At 40.9% G+C, this 16251-nt stretch overlaps 1 protein-coding gene across 4 annotated transcripts in view; it reads right to left on the reverse strand.

The window, feature by feature from the left end:
• Nucleotides 1-16251, reverse strand: part of trappc13 (trafficking protein particle complex subunit 13) — a 72725-nt gene that overhangs the window by 30147 nt on the left and 26327 nt on the right. For all 4 annotated transcript variants that reach the window (XM_072570536.1, XM_072570551.1, XM_072570545.1 and 1 more), the window contains exons 4-6: nt 13027-13111; nt 10344-10471; nt 5247-5319 (exon numbers count right to left, since the gene is read on the reverse strand). In XM_072570536.1, coding sequence (XP_072426637.1) covers nt 5247-5319; nt 10344-10471; nt 13027-13111 — 286 coding nt within the window. The remainder of the gene's footprint in view (nt 1-5246; nt 5320-10343; nt 10472-13026; nt 13112-16251) is intronic.

The following is a 16251-nucleotide window of genomic DNA, read 5'->3' on the forward strand; positions in this document are numbered from 1 at the left end:
ATAAATTAAAATATAATAGAATTAGCCAAGCTATTTATACATGATATACATTTAAAGATTTTGAAACACACAGTAAAAAATATAATCTCATTAACTCCAAAAGCACCCCTTTACAGTACTCACATCAGAGTGTGTCCTTCTCCATCACATCTATTGGGCTTAATTTAACTAGGGTTTTAACGCCTCTATCTTGAGAATTTAAAAGTTTCTTCTTGGGGTCTTCACACAACAAAACATGAATTTTCACAGCTTCAAATCCTCCTTCAGGATTTTGACCAACGATTTCCAGTTTGGAACTGTTACTAAACTCTTTATCTGAGGTAATCTTTTTTTAAACAATAATAAATACTTCTATGCCTTTCTCGGGAGCAATTGCTTTATACATTCAGCTAAGAGTGTGGTGGAAGTACCTAACTGAAACTAAACAGATTTTGACAGAGTCCAAAACATCTTCTGAACTGTATCTAGAATACCATATGGCTGCTCTCTCTACCTGCTTTCTTACCTTGAATGACTTCTGCACATATACACTCAGGTCTCTCTGTTCCTTCACATCCTTTAGAATCACTCCAGTTGTTTTGTACTGTCTCTCCATGTTCTTTGTAGCCAAATGCATGACCTCACACTTCTCAACATTGAATGTGGCTTCGTGGTTAGCACTGCTGCCTCATAGTGCCAGGGACTCAGGTTCGAATTCACCCTCAGGCAACTGTCTGTGTGGAGTTTGCACATTCTCCTCCTATCTGTGTGGGTTTCTACTGGGTGCTCCAGTTTCCTCCCATAGTCCAAAAAGTGCGAGTTAGGTGGATTGGACATGCTAAACTACCCATAGTGTTCAGGGATATGTAGGTTATGTGTGTTCGCCATGGGAAATGCAAGGCGATAGGGTAGGGGGATAGGTCTGGGTGGTATGCTCTTCAGAGGGTTTGTGTGGACTTGTTAGGCTGAATGGCCTGTTTTCATTCTGTATGTCACTGGCCACCCATCAACCTCTCCACCGACTTGCAAATACTCTTTTGATGTTTTGCATTGTCCTCCTCAGTTTAAATGCTCCCAAGTTTTGTAACATCCACAAACTTGAAATTGTCCCCCACACAAGATCTAGATCATTTATATATGGCATAAAAAACAAAGTTTCCAAATCTGATGCCCAGGGAACTCCATTACATATCTTTCTCCAAACCAAAATCCATTAACCATCACTATTTCCTATCACTTAATAAATTTTGTAAGCTCATTGTTACGATCTCTTTTATTCTGAGCTCTTACTTTTCTTACAAGTTTATTATGTAGCACTGTATTAGATGCCTTGTGGAAGTTGATGTATACCACATTAACATTATTGTCCTCATTGACCTCTCTATTGTCGCTTCAAAAAACTTCAGCAACTTAGTTAGCCACAATTTTCTTTCAACATATCATAGAACATAGAACATAGAAGAATACAGCGCAGTACAGGCCCTTTGGCCCTCGATGTTGCGCCGATCAAAGCCCACCTAACCTACACTAACTGACTATCCTCCATATACCTATCCAATGCCCACTTAAATACCCATAAAGAGGGAGAGTTCACCACTGCTACTGGCAGGGCATTCCATGAACTTACGACTCGCTGAGTGAAGAACCTACCCCTAACATCAGTCCTATATCTACCCCCCCTTAATTTAAAGCTATGCCCCCTTGTAATAGCTGACTCCATACGTGGAAAAAGGTTCTCACTGTCAACCCTATCTAACCCTCTAATCATCTTGTACACCTCTATCAAGTCACCCCTAAACCTTCTTTTCTCCAATGAAAACAACCCCAAGTGCCTCAGCCTTTCCTCATAGGATCTTCCTACCATTCCAGGCAACATCCTGGTAAACTTCCTCTGCACCCGTTCCAGTGCCTCCACATCCTTCCTATAGTATGGCGACCAAAACTGCACACAATATTCCAGATGCGGCCGCACCAGAGTCTTATACAACTGCAGCATGACCTCAGGACTCCGGAACTCAATTCCTCTACCAATAAAAGCCAGTACGCCATATGCCTTCTTCACTGCACTATTTACCTGGGTAGCAACTTTCAGAGATCTGTGTACATGGACACCAAGATCCCTCTGCTCTTCCACACTACCAAGTATCCGACCATTAGCCCAGTACCCCATCTTTTTGTTACTCTTACCAAAGTGAATCACCTCACACTTAGCTACATTGAACTCCATTTGCCACCTTTCTGCCCAGCTCTGCAGCTTCTCTATATCCCGCTGTAACCTGCCACATCCTTCCTCACTGTCTACAACTCCTCCGACTTTCGTATCATCCGCAAACTTGCTCACCCAACCTTCTAACCCTTCCTCCAGGTCATTTATAAAAATGACAAACAGCAATGGTCCCAAAACAGATCCTTGCGGAACACCGCTAGTGACGGCACTCCAAGATGAACCTTTGCCATCAACTACTACCCTCTGTCTTCTTCCAGCCAGCCAATTCCTAATCCAAACCTCCAACTCACCCTCAATGCCATACCTCCGTATTTTCTGCAGTAGCCTACTTCTTGCATTGAAGGGGAACCTTATCAAATGCCTTACTAAAATCCATTAAGACTCCTAACAGGGTGACCTCACCTCTCCTATTCCTAACCTCAACCCAAACTACCTCAGATGGCAAATCTTCGTCCATCGTCCTTTCCACCGCTGTAATACTATCTTTGACAAGCAAAGCCACACACCCCCCTCTTTTACCCCCACCTCTGACCCTACTAAAACATTTAAACCCTGGAACCTGCAACAGCCAATCCTGTCCCTGATCTAGCCATGTCTCCGTAATAGCCACAACGTCGAAGTTCCAGGTACCAACCCACGCTGCAAGTTCACCTACCTTAATTCGTATACTTCTGGCATTAAAGTATACACACTTCAAGCCACTCTTCTGTTTACAGGCACCCTCCTTTAAGATTGATGCCATATTCCTAACCTCCCTACACTCCAGGTCCTGCACCCTAAAGCTACAGTCTGGGTTCCCATGCCCCTGCAGAGTTAGTTTAAACCCCCCCCCCCCCCCCCCAAAGAGCACTAGCAAACCTCCCCCAAGGATACTGGTGCCCCTCAGGTTCAGGTGCAGACCATCCTGTTTATAGAGGTCCCACCTTCCCCAGAAAGAACCCCAGTTATCCAAATACCAGAATCCCTCCCTCCTGCACCATCCCTGTAGCCACGCATTTAACTGTTCTCTCTCCCTATTCCTCGACTCTCTATCCATAATGGCTTTTCTGAATTAACTCATATTTTTCCCTATTACTATTAATCCTATCCTGAATAATTGTTTCTAGAAGTTTCCCCAGCACTGAAATTAAACTGACTGGGCTTATGTTTTCCAAATTTTATGAACAAGGGCCTAATGTTTGTAATTTTTCAAAACTCTGGCATCACTCTCAAATCACAGGAAGATTGAAGGTTATTATTAGTGCCTCTGCAATTGCTACTCTCATCTCCTCAATACCCTTGGATGCATATCACCTGATGCCTTGTCAACTTTGAGAACTGATGGTTTATTTAAAATTCCCATCTTTATCAATTTAAACACTTATTATGAAGGAATTTCTTCTTCTGTCACTATGGCCTCAGGAACATCCACTTCAGAAATATTGACAGATGCAACTTATTCATTTAACACCTGAGGAATGCCTTCTTCCTTCTTCAAATCATCTTTTTATTCCCTAATCAGTCCTACTCCTCCTTTTATGGCCTGTTTACTATTAAAACGCATACCAAAGACTTTAAATTTCATACTTATCAGTTTTTTTTTTTAATAACCCCTCTTCACTTCTCTTATTTGCTCCCTTTGGAACGTTCTGCATTTAGCTTGGTTCTCAATCATATCTTCCATGTGACACTTGTCATAACACACTTTTTCATCCTTAACTTAAATTTCTACCTCCTTTCTTATTGAGCAAGCTCTGGATTTGTTTGCCCTCCTTTTCTCTTTTGAGGAAATATATCTTGCTCATACCCAAGCCATATTTTCTTTGAAAATGATCCATAACTCAGCTACTGCTTTGCCCAACATTTGGTTCCAATCTATGCAGCCTAACTTCATTCTTGCCCCATTGAAGTCAGTTGTCCACTAGTTAATTAATTGTTGCTCGATATTCTTTATCATCATTTACCAACAACACCCCCAACTTTGTGATACAATGATCATTGTCACCTAAAAGATTTCTCCACCATCACTTACAGAGTCATCGTGATGTACAGCACGGAAACAGACCCTTTGGTCCAACTCGTCTGTGCTGACCAGATATCCCAACCCAATCTAGTTCCACCTGCCTGCACCTTGCCTATATACCTCCAAACCCTTCTGATTGATATACCCATCCAGATGCCTTTTAAATGTTGCAATTGTACTAGCCTCCAGCACTTCCTCTGGCAGCTCAGTCCATACACTTACTACCTTCTGCATGAAAAAGTTGCCCCTTAGGTCTCTTCTATATCCTTCCCCTCTCAGCCTAAACCTATGCCCTCTAGTTCAGGGCTCCCTCACCCCAGGGAAAAGACTTTGTCTATTTATCCAATCCATGCCCATCATGATTTTGTAAACCTCAGCTCAACCTAATAAATTCTAACTTTAGAACTAGTATAAAGGAAGTAGTATTTGGAGGATAAATGCTTTCAGTGAGCTTCCAGGGAGCTTCCAGGATGACTGGTGGAGGTGAAAATCCTGGACCCATTTAAGAACATGCTAGGGGAGAACAGAGCAGAAGTGCAGTATTGTTGTGTGTTGTGGATTAACATGATCTGAATTATCCAGATCTGTAACATCGTGTGATTACATCAACAAATAATTTCTAAATGAATATATTCTAATTTGTTTCAGACTAAAGCATGTATTTGAAGTGAGGGGAAGAAAAGCTTGTTTTGCCAACAACTTCTGTTTAGCTTGAATGTCCTATTTTATTTCAATCTATTAAACTCCGATAACACCAAAGATTTTTGTGAAAAAATATTATATTTGCTCAACTTTGATCAACAAAGAAACAGTAATTTGAATGCTTTGTGTAGCATCTTTAATCACTCAATTTTGTGCATATTGCGAAAAAAGTCATCAGAATAGTTAACCAAATCTTCAGTTTAGAAATTGGTCAATTTTAAAAATCATTCATAAAAAGATATAAAAATGTAATATGAAAAATAAAAAGTTGACCACAATTCTTTTGTTTCTATACATTATAAAAGAAGAGCTTTGTCCTAAATTTATAGGTACTACCTGAAATTTGAAGAACTTTCTAAAGTACATCTTCTCTCCAGCTTGTGTGGTATAGCTGACTGCACAGACTAAGCTGCAAAAGCAAAGAGAAGTGGAAAAATAAATCAATAAATAGAATAAGCTTTCTCATACATAATAGATGATGTGTTGATCACGTGCTAAGAAGAAAAGCTTGTTTAAATACCAAATCCAGCGACATGCATTATATCAACCATGTGGTTACAACAGAAAGGTGTTTGTTTGACACATTTTATAAAGTCATATGTGCCTCAACTTAAATACAAAATTTGTTTCCTAGTAGTCACCACATCATAGTTACCATATCACAAAGAAAGAATCCCCATATAAAATAGGGTGGATTGAAGAGGCAGGAGCCTGATTCTTGGAATGACTGGATAAGTAGGAAGAAAAATTAGAAACGCACAATGATTTATATGAGTTGCAAAAGTTTAAGGGACATCTTATGAAAAATAATTTTTTTTTAGATTAGATTAGATTACTTACAGTGTGGAAACAGGCCCTTCGGCCCAACAAGTCCACACCGCCCCGCCGAAGCGCAACCCACCCATACCCCTACATCTTACCCCTTACCTAACACTACGGGCAATTTAGCATGGCCAATTCACCTGACCTGCACATCTTTGGACTGTGGGAGGAAACCGGAGCACCCGGAGGAAACCCACGCAGACACGGGGAGAACGTGCAAACTCCACACAGACAGTCGCCTGAGGCGGGAATTGAACCCAGGTCTCTGGCGCTGTGAGGCAGCAGTGCTAACCACTGTGCCACCGTACCAGCCCTTATTATTTCAAAGATAAATAAAAAATGTAGGATCAGAGGGCATAACTATAAGAACTAGGAACTGGAGTAGGGAATTCAGCCCCTCTAGTTCACACTCCACATTTAATACAATCACAGCTGATCTCCTCTCTGCCTCAAACTCCACTTTCTTGCCCACACCAGATAACCATTTAACCCATTACTAATAAAAAAAAGAATGATCTACCTATCTCCTCAAATTTATTGTGTCCACTGCACTCTGAGATAGGAGGCTTCACAGACTCATAACCCTTTGAAAGAAGTAATTCCTCCTAATTCTGTTTTAAATCTGCCACACCTCAGCCTACACCTATGATCTCTCATTCTATATAGCCCCATAAGGGGAAACATTCGCTCCATGTCTACCTCATCAATCCTCTTTAGCATCTTAAATATCTTAATTCGATCTCCTTTCATTCTTCTAAACTCTAATGAGTGTAGGCCTAAACTACTTAATCTCTCCTCATAAAGCAAGCCTTTAATTTTTTAAAAATTCATTCATGGGACATAGGCACTGTTTGATGGCCAGCAGTTATTTCCGGTCCCTAATTGTCCTGGAGAGCTGACTTCTTGAACCCTGCAGTCCACATGTGTCGGTTGGCCCACAATGCCTTTAGGGAGGGAATTGCAGGATTGTGACCCAGCGACAGAGCAGGAACAGTGATATATTTCCAAGTCAGGATAGTGAATGGCTTGGAGGGGAACTTGCAGGTGGCGATGCCCCTGCTGCCCTTGTCCTAGATGAAAGTAGTTGAGAGTTTCAAAGGTGCTGTCTCAGGATCTTCGGTGAATTTTTGCATTTTGTAGAAAGTACATATTGCGATTTACGGAATTAATCTAGTGAACCTTTTCTGAACTCTATCCAACGTAATTACAATACCTGTATGCAGTACTCCAGCTGTGGTCTTGCCAGTACCTTATATATTTGCAACCCTCTCCTCCCCAGGCTGCAGCCCCCTCCCCCACTCTGTCGCCCTTCTCCTCCCAGGGGGCCACAGCCTGAGGAGGAGAGGGGCTGCAGAGCAGGGAAGGGGAATGCAACCTAGGGAGGAGAGGGGTGAGAGCATGGAAGGGAGCAGCAGCGAGGCAGGGAGTGTGGCCTTTCGGCGAGGGTATGATGTTTGTGATTTCAGAGAAGATGCATAAGTTTGTAAGGTTGTAAGTTTGCTCGCTGAGCTGGTAGATGTGTTCTCAGATGTTTTGTCACCATGCCGGATAACATCATCAGTGAGCCTCCCGTGAAACGCTGTTGTTCTGTCCCGCTTGCTATTTATCTGCCTTGGTCTGTTGTTGTGGGTGATATCATTTCGGCTCTTTTTCTGTGAGGTTGGCAAATGGGGGCCACATCTGTTTGTTAATGGAGTTCTGTTTTGAATGCCAGGCCTCTAGGAATTCTCATGCCTGGCTTTGTTTAGCCCGTCCCAGGATGGATGTATTGTCCCAGTTAAACAGGTGTCCCTCTTTGTCTCTGTGTATGGACACTAGTGATAGTTGGTAGCTCGTTTAGGGCGGCACGGTGGCTCAGTAGTTAGCACTACTGCCTCGCAATGCCAGGGACCTGGCTTTGATTCCAGCCTCAGGCGACTGTCTGTGTGGAGTTTGCACATTCCCTCTTGTCTGCATGGGTTTTCTCCCACAATCAAAAGATGTGCAGGTTAGGTGTATTGGCCATGCTAAATCACCCACAGTGCTCAGAGATGTGTCAATTAGGGGCATTAGTCAGGGACAAATATAGGTGATAATGTAGGGGAATGGTTCTGGGTGGGTTGCTCTTCGAAGGGTCGGTGTGGACATGTTGGGCCAAAGGGCCTGTTTCCATACTGTAGGGATTCTAATTCTAATTCTAAAAACACGTCCTTACTTTTAAATTCTATTCCTTTAGCAATTAATTCCAAAATTCCATTTGCTGTACTTATTATCTGTTGTAGTTGCATTCTAGCTTTTGGTTATTTGTGCACAATGACACCTAGATCCCTTTGCAACAAAGCATTTCGATGTTCCTCTCCATAGAGGTAATAAGCTGCCTTTTTATTCTTCCTGCCAAAATGGATAACCTTTTTTTTTATTTTTAACTCCATCTTTCAAATTTTGATCCATTTACCTAATCTATCCATTCTATTTGTAAATTTCATATTTCTTCATTGTAATCTACTTTCCTACCTATTTTAGTACAACTTGCAAATCTGGTTATATTACATCATACACTATCACTGTATTGACGTCATTGTATAGATTGTAAAAACTACAGCCCTAAGCTCTAAACACTATGGCATCATCCTAGTTATAACCTGTAAACCAGAAAAGGACACACATTTACCCTAACAATGTTTTCTCTTGGTTTGACAATACTCTACTAAAGCTAATATATTGCCCCAATCCCATGTGATCTTACCTTGTGTACTAACCTTTTATGCAGCACCTTACCAAATAGCTTAAGTCTAGATATACTATTATCCACTTGCTTGTTACATTTTCAAAGAACTCTAGCAAGTTAGTCAAGCAAACTTACCCCTCATAAAACAATGCTGACTTTGATGGCTTGCATTTTGACTTTCCAAATATTCCTTTGCTATTCTATAATAATGGATTTGGACAATTTCCCAACAATAGATGTTAAACTAACTGGTCTATGGTTTCCTACTTTCTGCCTCCCTGCCTTTATGAATAAAAGATGTTACATTAGCATATTTCCAATCCACTGGAACCCTTGCAGAATCCAAGGAATTTTGGAACATTATAATCAACACATCCACTACCTCTGCTGCTTCTTGTTTTAAAACCTTAGAAGTCAGTCATCAGGTAAGAGGAAGTTATCTGCCTTTAATCCCAATAATCTGCTCAGTTCTTTTTCCCAAGTGATGGTGATTGCTTTAAGTTCCTCCTTTTCTATAACATCTGCATTACCTGTTACTATTACTGGGATGATTTCATTGCCCTCTACCATGAAAATGGAGGGAAAATATTGATTTAAAGTCTGTGCCATTTATGTGTTCCCCATTATTAACTTCCCAGTCTCGTCCTCTAAAAGAACTAACATTTGCTTTAGTTACTCTCTTCCTTTCAAATACACGTAAAAGTTTTTGCTTTTTTCTACTTTGTGCTAGCCTTTTCATAATTAACAATTCCTCCTTTTAGTACTTTTTTTAAGCAGCCTTTTGTTGGTCTTTAGAAATTTCCCAATCCACCAGTCTGCCATAGACATTTGCAACATGGTATACCTTAGTTTTTGCCCTTGTGTTATCTTTGACTTCTTTGCTTAGCCATGGAGGTTTTTTCCCCCTCTTTTTACAATCTTGATTCTGCTTTGGAATATATTTTATTTAGGAGGAATTGAATAGCTCCTTAAGTGTCTGCCACTGTTCAAACATCCCACCTTTTGGTATTTCTACCCAGTCCACCAGAGCCAAATATAAAATTAGAAAAATAAACTTGCATTTCTAAGGCTACTGATTCCATTAAGTATGTTTGAAGTGTTGTTACTGTTGTAATAATTGAATTTGAATTGAATTGAATTTATTATCGCATGTACCGAGGCACAGTGAAAAGCTTTGTCAGTGTACGGTGTAATGTACGGTATATTGTGAATAAACTTGAACATAGCATGCTCCATTAAATAGCAACATAGTATAGGCCAGGTTGACCTTGGTTTATCATCTCAAGCAAAAGACAGCACCTTCAATTTTGCACACTCGCTCAATACTGATGTTTCTTAACATTTATGCTCAAATCCTGAAGTGGGATTGAACCCAGAATTTTGTGATTCATTAAGTTTATTGTCAGGCATAGCTACCAACTAAGCCACGCCTGACAATAAACTTAATGAACATTAAAGTTTATTTTGCCTCTAAGGGTAACAAGTTGTTGAAATAACTTGCCAGTTAAAATACTAGTTAAAACAGATTCAATGGGCTCAGTATAATACTTGTCATTGATCACCATAAAGATTATACAAATCAAAAAATTAAGATTACAAAACATCTAAAAAGAGCAACATAAACATCTCATAAATCTTCAAAATGTCACAGTTGAGTTGTCATTTAACCGTTGGGTGCAGTTTACAAAATTCTGCAACAATGTGAGATGCAAGAGGTCATTTTTATCCACAGAATAATGTACTGCCTGAGCATTCACGCAAAATTTTCTTGTAGCTTTACACTCATGCACTGAATTATGATCCTTTCACACTCAAAAGAACACACCAGTGCTATGGTCATTAGGTGGATCTTTTAATACATGTATATTTTCAGTCAATTCTTTAAATAAAAATATAGAGCTTACATATGCGTTCCAATTTCTTTCACTTCATGATGTATCACATCGTCGATGCAATGGTCAGGTTTAAGATCAGCCACTGCAGCATTTGAAGCTGATAGGTTTAAACGTTGAGAGCTGGTCTGAAGATCAGCCTTATTTAAAAGGATAGACGAGTAAACAAAATTTCCCTGAATTATCAGTAGCTTTTTGCTTTTAAAAACCCTCTCCCACTTAACATATAAGAAGAATTCAGTGGATTTGGCAAATGCCAGATACAGGTTTGCAGCTGAAAGTTCCTTGACGTCACAAATATAATTTCAACCAACCCAAAGACAGACAAGGTTGTAAGTCATGAAGGGTTCAGACCTGAAATGTCAACTTTCCTGCTAGACCTGCTGTGCTTTTTCCAGCTCCACACTTTATCGATCCCAAGGTTGTAAGACAGCTCAAGCTACTAAAGTCATAGAGCATGGAAACAGACCCTTCAGTCCAACTTATCCATACCGACTAGACCTCCCATTCTGTGTAGCCCCATTTGCCTGCATTTGGCCCATATCCCTCTAAACCCTTCCTATTCATTTAATTATTCAGATGCCTTTTAAATGTAATTGTACCAGCCTCCGCCACTTCCTCTGGCAGCTCATTCCATACACGTACCACCCTCTGTGTGAAAAAGTTACCCTTTAAATCCTTTTTAAATCCTTCACTTCTCACCAAAAACTTACATGGTCTAGTTTTGGACCCCACCCTAGGATACAGAACTTGTGTATTCACCCTATCCATGCCCCTCTTGATGTTATAAACCTTTATAATGCCACCCCTCAGTCTCCAACGATCGAGGGGAAAAAAGCCCCAACCTAGTGAGCCTGTCCCTATAGCTCAAAGCCTCTAGCCCAGCAAAATCCTTGTAAATCTTTTCTGCATCCTCTCAAGCTTAACATCTTTCCTATAGCAGGGCAAGCAGAACTGTATGCAGTATTCCAAAAATGGCCTCACCAATGTCCTGTACTACTGCAACATGATGCCATAACTCCTAAACTCTCACTGATTTCCTGCCAATTTAGTATAAGGAAGCACTTTGGCCAAACAGTCACTGCGCAATAGTGGAGGGAAGGAAAAGGAAATAAAAAGAAAAGAGAAAATCTTTTGAAACCCACAGCAGGAGGAGCACTGGGGAGGGGGGGTGAGGGGCAGAGAAACACTATCACATATGTGAAATTTAAACCCCTATTTGAAATTATGAACACTACTTTTATGGTATTCCTAAATGTTCCAATGAAAACTGCTCCACGATGACAAAGAACAGAAAAAGGACATTTGTCCAAACTTCTTTTGCCCTACTGAAACCATAATCACGATGCATAGCTTTAAGGGAACAGGCATAACTGATAGCTTTAGCTAAATGGTGCAACTGGATCTGACCATGTTAATGATGAACATCGCAAAACCATTACATAAAATAATTCTACAAATACATAATCCTTAACCTGACATTCTGAAATCCGTAAAGCTCTAAAATCTGAAACATTTTTCGTGACATGTGGAGTGTCATTTTGGTGTGCGAACAGATGACCGAACTCCACACTCATTCGAACCATGTCACTCAGATGTGACATGGCAGTGTGGTCCAGCACTGGCAGGCGTCAATTGTGTCTCAGCGTCGTACTATTCATACGTGCATCTGCTGTTAGGCAATTTTTTTTTTAATTTCACTGTGAAAATGTCATTTATTCCAAAATCCAAAAAATTCCAAATTCCAAAAAAAAACAACTGGCTCCAAGAATTTTGGATAAAGGATTGTGTTCCTGTGGTAATTAAAGGAGGCAGAGTGTAGTTGAGGAGGGTTGCTTTACAGACAGGAGACCTGTGACCAGTGGTGTACCACAAGGATCCACTGCTTTTCGTCATTTACGTAAATGTTTTGGCTGCGAACGTAGGAGGTATAGCTACTAAGTTTGCAGATGATACCAAATTTGGAAATGGATAGGATAAATAGACCAGGTCTTGTCCCTGGGGTGGGGGAGTCCAGAACCGGAGGGCATAGGATCAGGGTGAGGTTGGGGGGGGGGGGGCAGATATAAAAGGGATCTAAGGGGCAACTTTTCCATGCAGAGGGTGGTCTGTGTATGGAATGAGCTGCCAGAGGATGTGGTGGAAACTGACAAAATTACAACATTTAAAAGGCATCTGGATGGGTATAGGAATAGGAAGGGTTTAGAGGGATATGGGCCAAGTGCTGGCAAATGGGACTAGATTAGGGTGGAATATCTGGGCAGCATGGATGAGTTGGACCAAAGGGTCTGTTTCCGTGCTGTGTATCTCTAGGACTCTAATTGCTCGTAATCCTCAAGTTCATCATTAATAAATCTATAAACTTATTTAATATGTCAGATACTGATGAAAGATTGAACAAAGCAGTAATTTTTCATAAAAATATACAGCTTAAAATGTTTTTTCCAAACATAGCCCAAGTTTGCAAGGCCAAACTATAACTGTACTTCCAAATGTTGCTGGTTCTAATGGGAACAGTAAAGAAAAAGGGCACCCACCAATAGCCACATTTTATACATCCTAGCAGCAACATAGGAATTTGCGTATTACTGTTACAAAACATTTTGCTGTTGCCAGGTAGAAGAAAATAAAATAGAACATACATAGAAATGGCTTTTCCTGGAAGTAAAGCAGATGAATTATATAATTGTCTTACCTTAACCAAAATATCCTTAACAACTTGTACGCTGTCATTATGTACACTGATGTAGCTTGAAAAGGTTTCACCCAAAAAAATGTTCCTGCCCAAGGTGAGAAATTCAAATGTGAAAATTACAATCAATATTTCTGCACAGCATGATAATGGTACACACTCCAAAATAGCATAAAGCTAATTAGTGCAGAGTTCAAACATTTGGATATAGACAATTTTCACAAAAAAGTAGGAAAGGCCTTCTTTAAAAATGTTTGTTACTTTTAGTTTCCATTTTTATTATTATATTCTACTCCAATGCAAAAAGAATGCTCAGCCATCAGTGGGCACAGCACCTTCTGTTAATGCCCATCTCAGCCAGCTGGTTAAAGCAATGCGTTCTACATACAAACTTGAAAGGGCAAAACACTAAATTCCTCTTCTGTACTGACTTTAGCCAGTAATATTAACTGCCACCCCACTAAAATAACCATCTGTGGTTTCTACATGAATAGCAGCAACTAAATCGACTGGAATAAATGTGGACGTTACCTGGCAAGGCAATTAACAACTTTAGGGCAGTGGAGGGAAAAAAAGAAAGGAAATATAGAGATTCATAATCAATCTCAGACGCAATTTAAACTAATTCTTATGACCCAATTCAGTGGGAATAAAGCTAATTCCTGTTTGCAATTATAAACACTGAAAATACCGGAGCCTTTTGATAAGCAAAAATCTAGGTATTATTCATTCAAAAGTTTCTCTGCATTACAATTCAACATATATCATGGCCAGTTTAATTAATTGCTCATCAGTACTTGTTTGCATCTCTCTGGAAAGAGGCTTACTTCTGGGACTTAAAGAAATTTGAATTCAGGCCAGCTTGCTTAGGCTGCTCAAATAAGCTATTTCCTTGCAGCTTTTCTGTCATCTAATCAACCAGATGATATTTACACAGCACAATTCTGCGACAATCACAGATTTAGCTGATAAATAATTTGCATTATCACAGCTAATATCCTGGTCTGTTTTCAAACCAAGACTCCAGTTTTTCCAGAGGTACTGTGACAGTTCATTTCATTATCACTGAGTCATAATGCTCATCAGTAAGAGCAGAGAAGATGGTAAAAGGGGGAAGGTGTGGCATTGTCGATCAAGGACGGTATTACAGTTGCAGAAAGGATGTTTGGGGACTCGTCAACTGAGGTAGTATGGGTTGAAATTAGAAACAAGAAAGGAGAGGTCACCCTGTTGGGAGTTTTCTATAGGCCTTTGAATAGTTCTAGAGATGTAGAGGAAAGGATAGCAAAGATGATTCTCAATAGGAGTGAGAGAGACAGGGTAGTTGGCATGGGGGACTTCAACTTTCCAAATATTGACTGGGAACACTATAGTATGAGTACTATAGATGGGCCTCATCTTCCGCCTACGAACCCTCCAACCACAAGGGATGAACTCAGATTTCTCCAGTTTCCTCATTTCCCCTCCCCCCACCTTGTCTCAGTCAAATCCCTCGAATTCAGCACCGCCTTCCTAACCTGCAATCTTCTTCCTGACCTCTCCGCCCCCATCTCCATTCCAGCCCATCACCCTCACCTTGATCTCCTTCCACCTATCGCATTTCCAACACCCCTCCTCCCTACCTTTTCTCTTAGCCTGCTGGACACACTTTTCTCATTCCTGAAGAAGGGCTCATGCCCGAAACGTCGATTCTCCTGCTCCTTGGATGCAGCTTGACCTTGCTGCGCTTTTCCAGCAACACATTTTCAGCATGGGTCAGTTTTTGTCCAGTGTGCGCAGGAGGGCTTCCTGACACAGTATGTAGACAGGCCAACAAGGGGCGAAGCCACATTAGATCTGGCACTGGGTAATGAGCCCGGCTAGGTGTTAGACTTGGAAGTAAGTGAGCACTTTGGTGATAGCGATCACAATTCTGTTATGTTTACTTTAGTGATAGAAAGGGATAGGAGTATACCACTGGGCAAGAGTTACAGCTGGGGGAAAGGCAATTATGATACAATTAGGCAAGATTTAGGAAGCAAGGGATGGGGAAGGAAACTGCAGGGGATAGGCACATCAGAAATGGGGAGCTTATTCAAGGAAAAGCTCCTGTGTGTCCTAGATAAGTATGTACCTGTCAGGCAGGGAGGAAGCTGTAGAGCGCGGGAGCCGTGGTTTACGAAGGAAGTGGAATCTCTGGTCAAGAGGAAGAAGAAGGCTTATGTTAGAATGAGATGTGAAGGCTCAGTTAGGGCGCTTGAGGGTTACAAGGTAGCCAGGAAAGACCTAAAGAGAGAGCTCAGAAGAGCCAGAAGGAGACATGAGAAGTTGTTAGCGGATAGGATCAGGGTAAACCCTAAGACTTTCTATAGGTATTTAAGGAATAAAAGAATGACGAGAGTAAGATTAGGATCAATCAAGGATAGCAGTGGGAAGTTGTGTGTGGAGTCAGAGGAGATAGGGGAAGCACTAAATGAATATTTTTCAACAGTATTCACTCCAGAAAACAACAACATTGTTGAGGAGAATATTGAGATACAGGCTACTAGACTAGGTGTGATTGAGGTTCACAAGGAAGAGGTATTAGAAAATATACAAGTCCCCTGGGCCGGATGGGATTTATCCTAGGATCCTCTCGGAAGCCAGGGAGGAGATTGCCGAGCCTTTGGCATTGATCTTTAAATCGTCATTGTCTACAGGAATAGTGCCAGAAGACCGGAGGATAGCAAATGTGGTTCCCCTGTTTAAGAAGGGGAGTAGAGCCAACCCTGGTAATTATAGACCAATGGGCCTCACTTCAGTTGTTGGTAAAGTTTTGGAAAAGGTTATAAGAGATAGGATTTATAATCATCTAGAAAATAGTAATTCGATTAGGGATAGTCAGCACTGTTTTGTGAAGGGTAGGTTGTGCCTCACAAACCTCATTGAGTTCTTTGAGAAGCTGACCAAACAGGTAGATGAGAGTAAGCCGGTTTATGTGGTGTATATGGATTTCAGCAAGGCGTTCGATAAGGTTCCCCATTAGTAGGCTATTGTACAAAATGTGGAGGAATGGGAGTGTGGGAGATATAGCAGTTTAGATCAGTAATTGACTTGCTGAAAGACGACAGAGGGTGGTGGTTGATGGGAAATGTTCATCCTGGAGTCCAGTTACCAGTGGTGTACCGCAAGGGTCAGTGTTGGGTTCACTGCTGTTTGTCATTTTTATAAACAACCTGGATGAGGGCGTAGATGTGTGGGTTAGTAAAT

The sequence above is a fragment of the Chiloscyllium punctatum genome, chromosome 1 (genome assembly GCF_047496795.1).
Source record: "Chiloscyllium punctatum isolate Juve2018m chromosome 1, sChiPun1.3, whole genome shotgun sequence".
Taxonomy (NCBI): domain Eukaryota; kingdom Metazoa; phylum Chordata; class Chondrichthyes; order Orectolobiformes; family Hemiscylliidae; genus Chiloscyllium; species Chiloscyllium punctatum.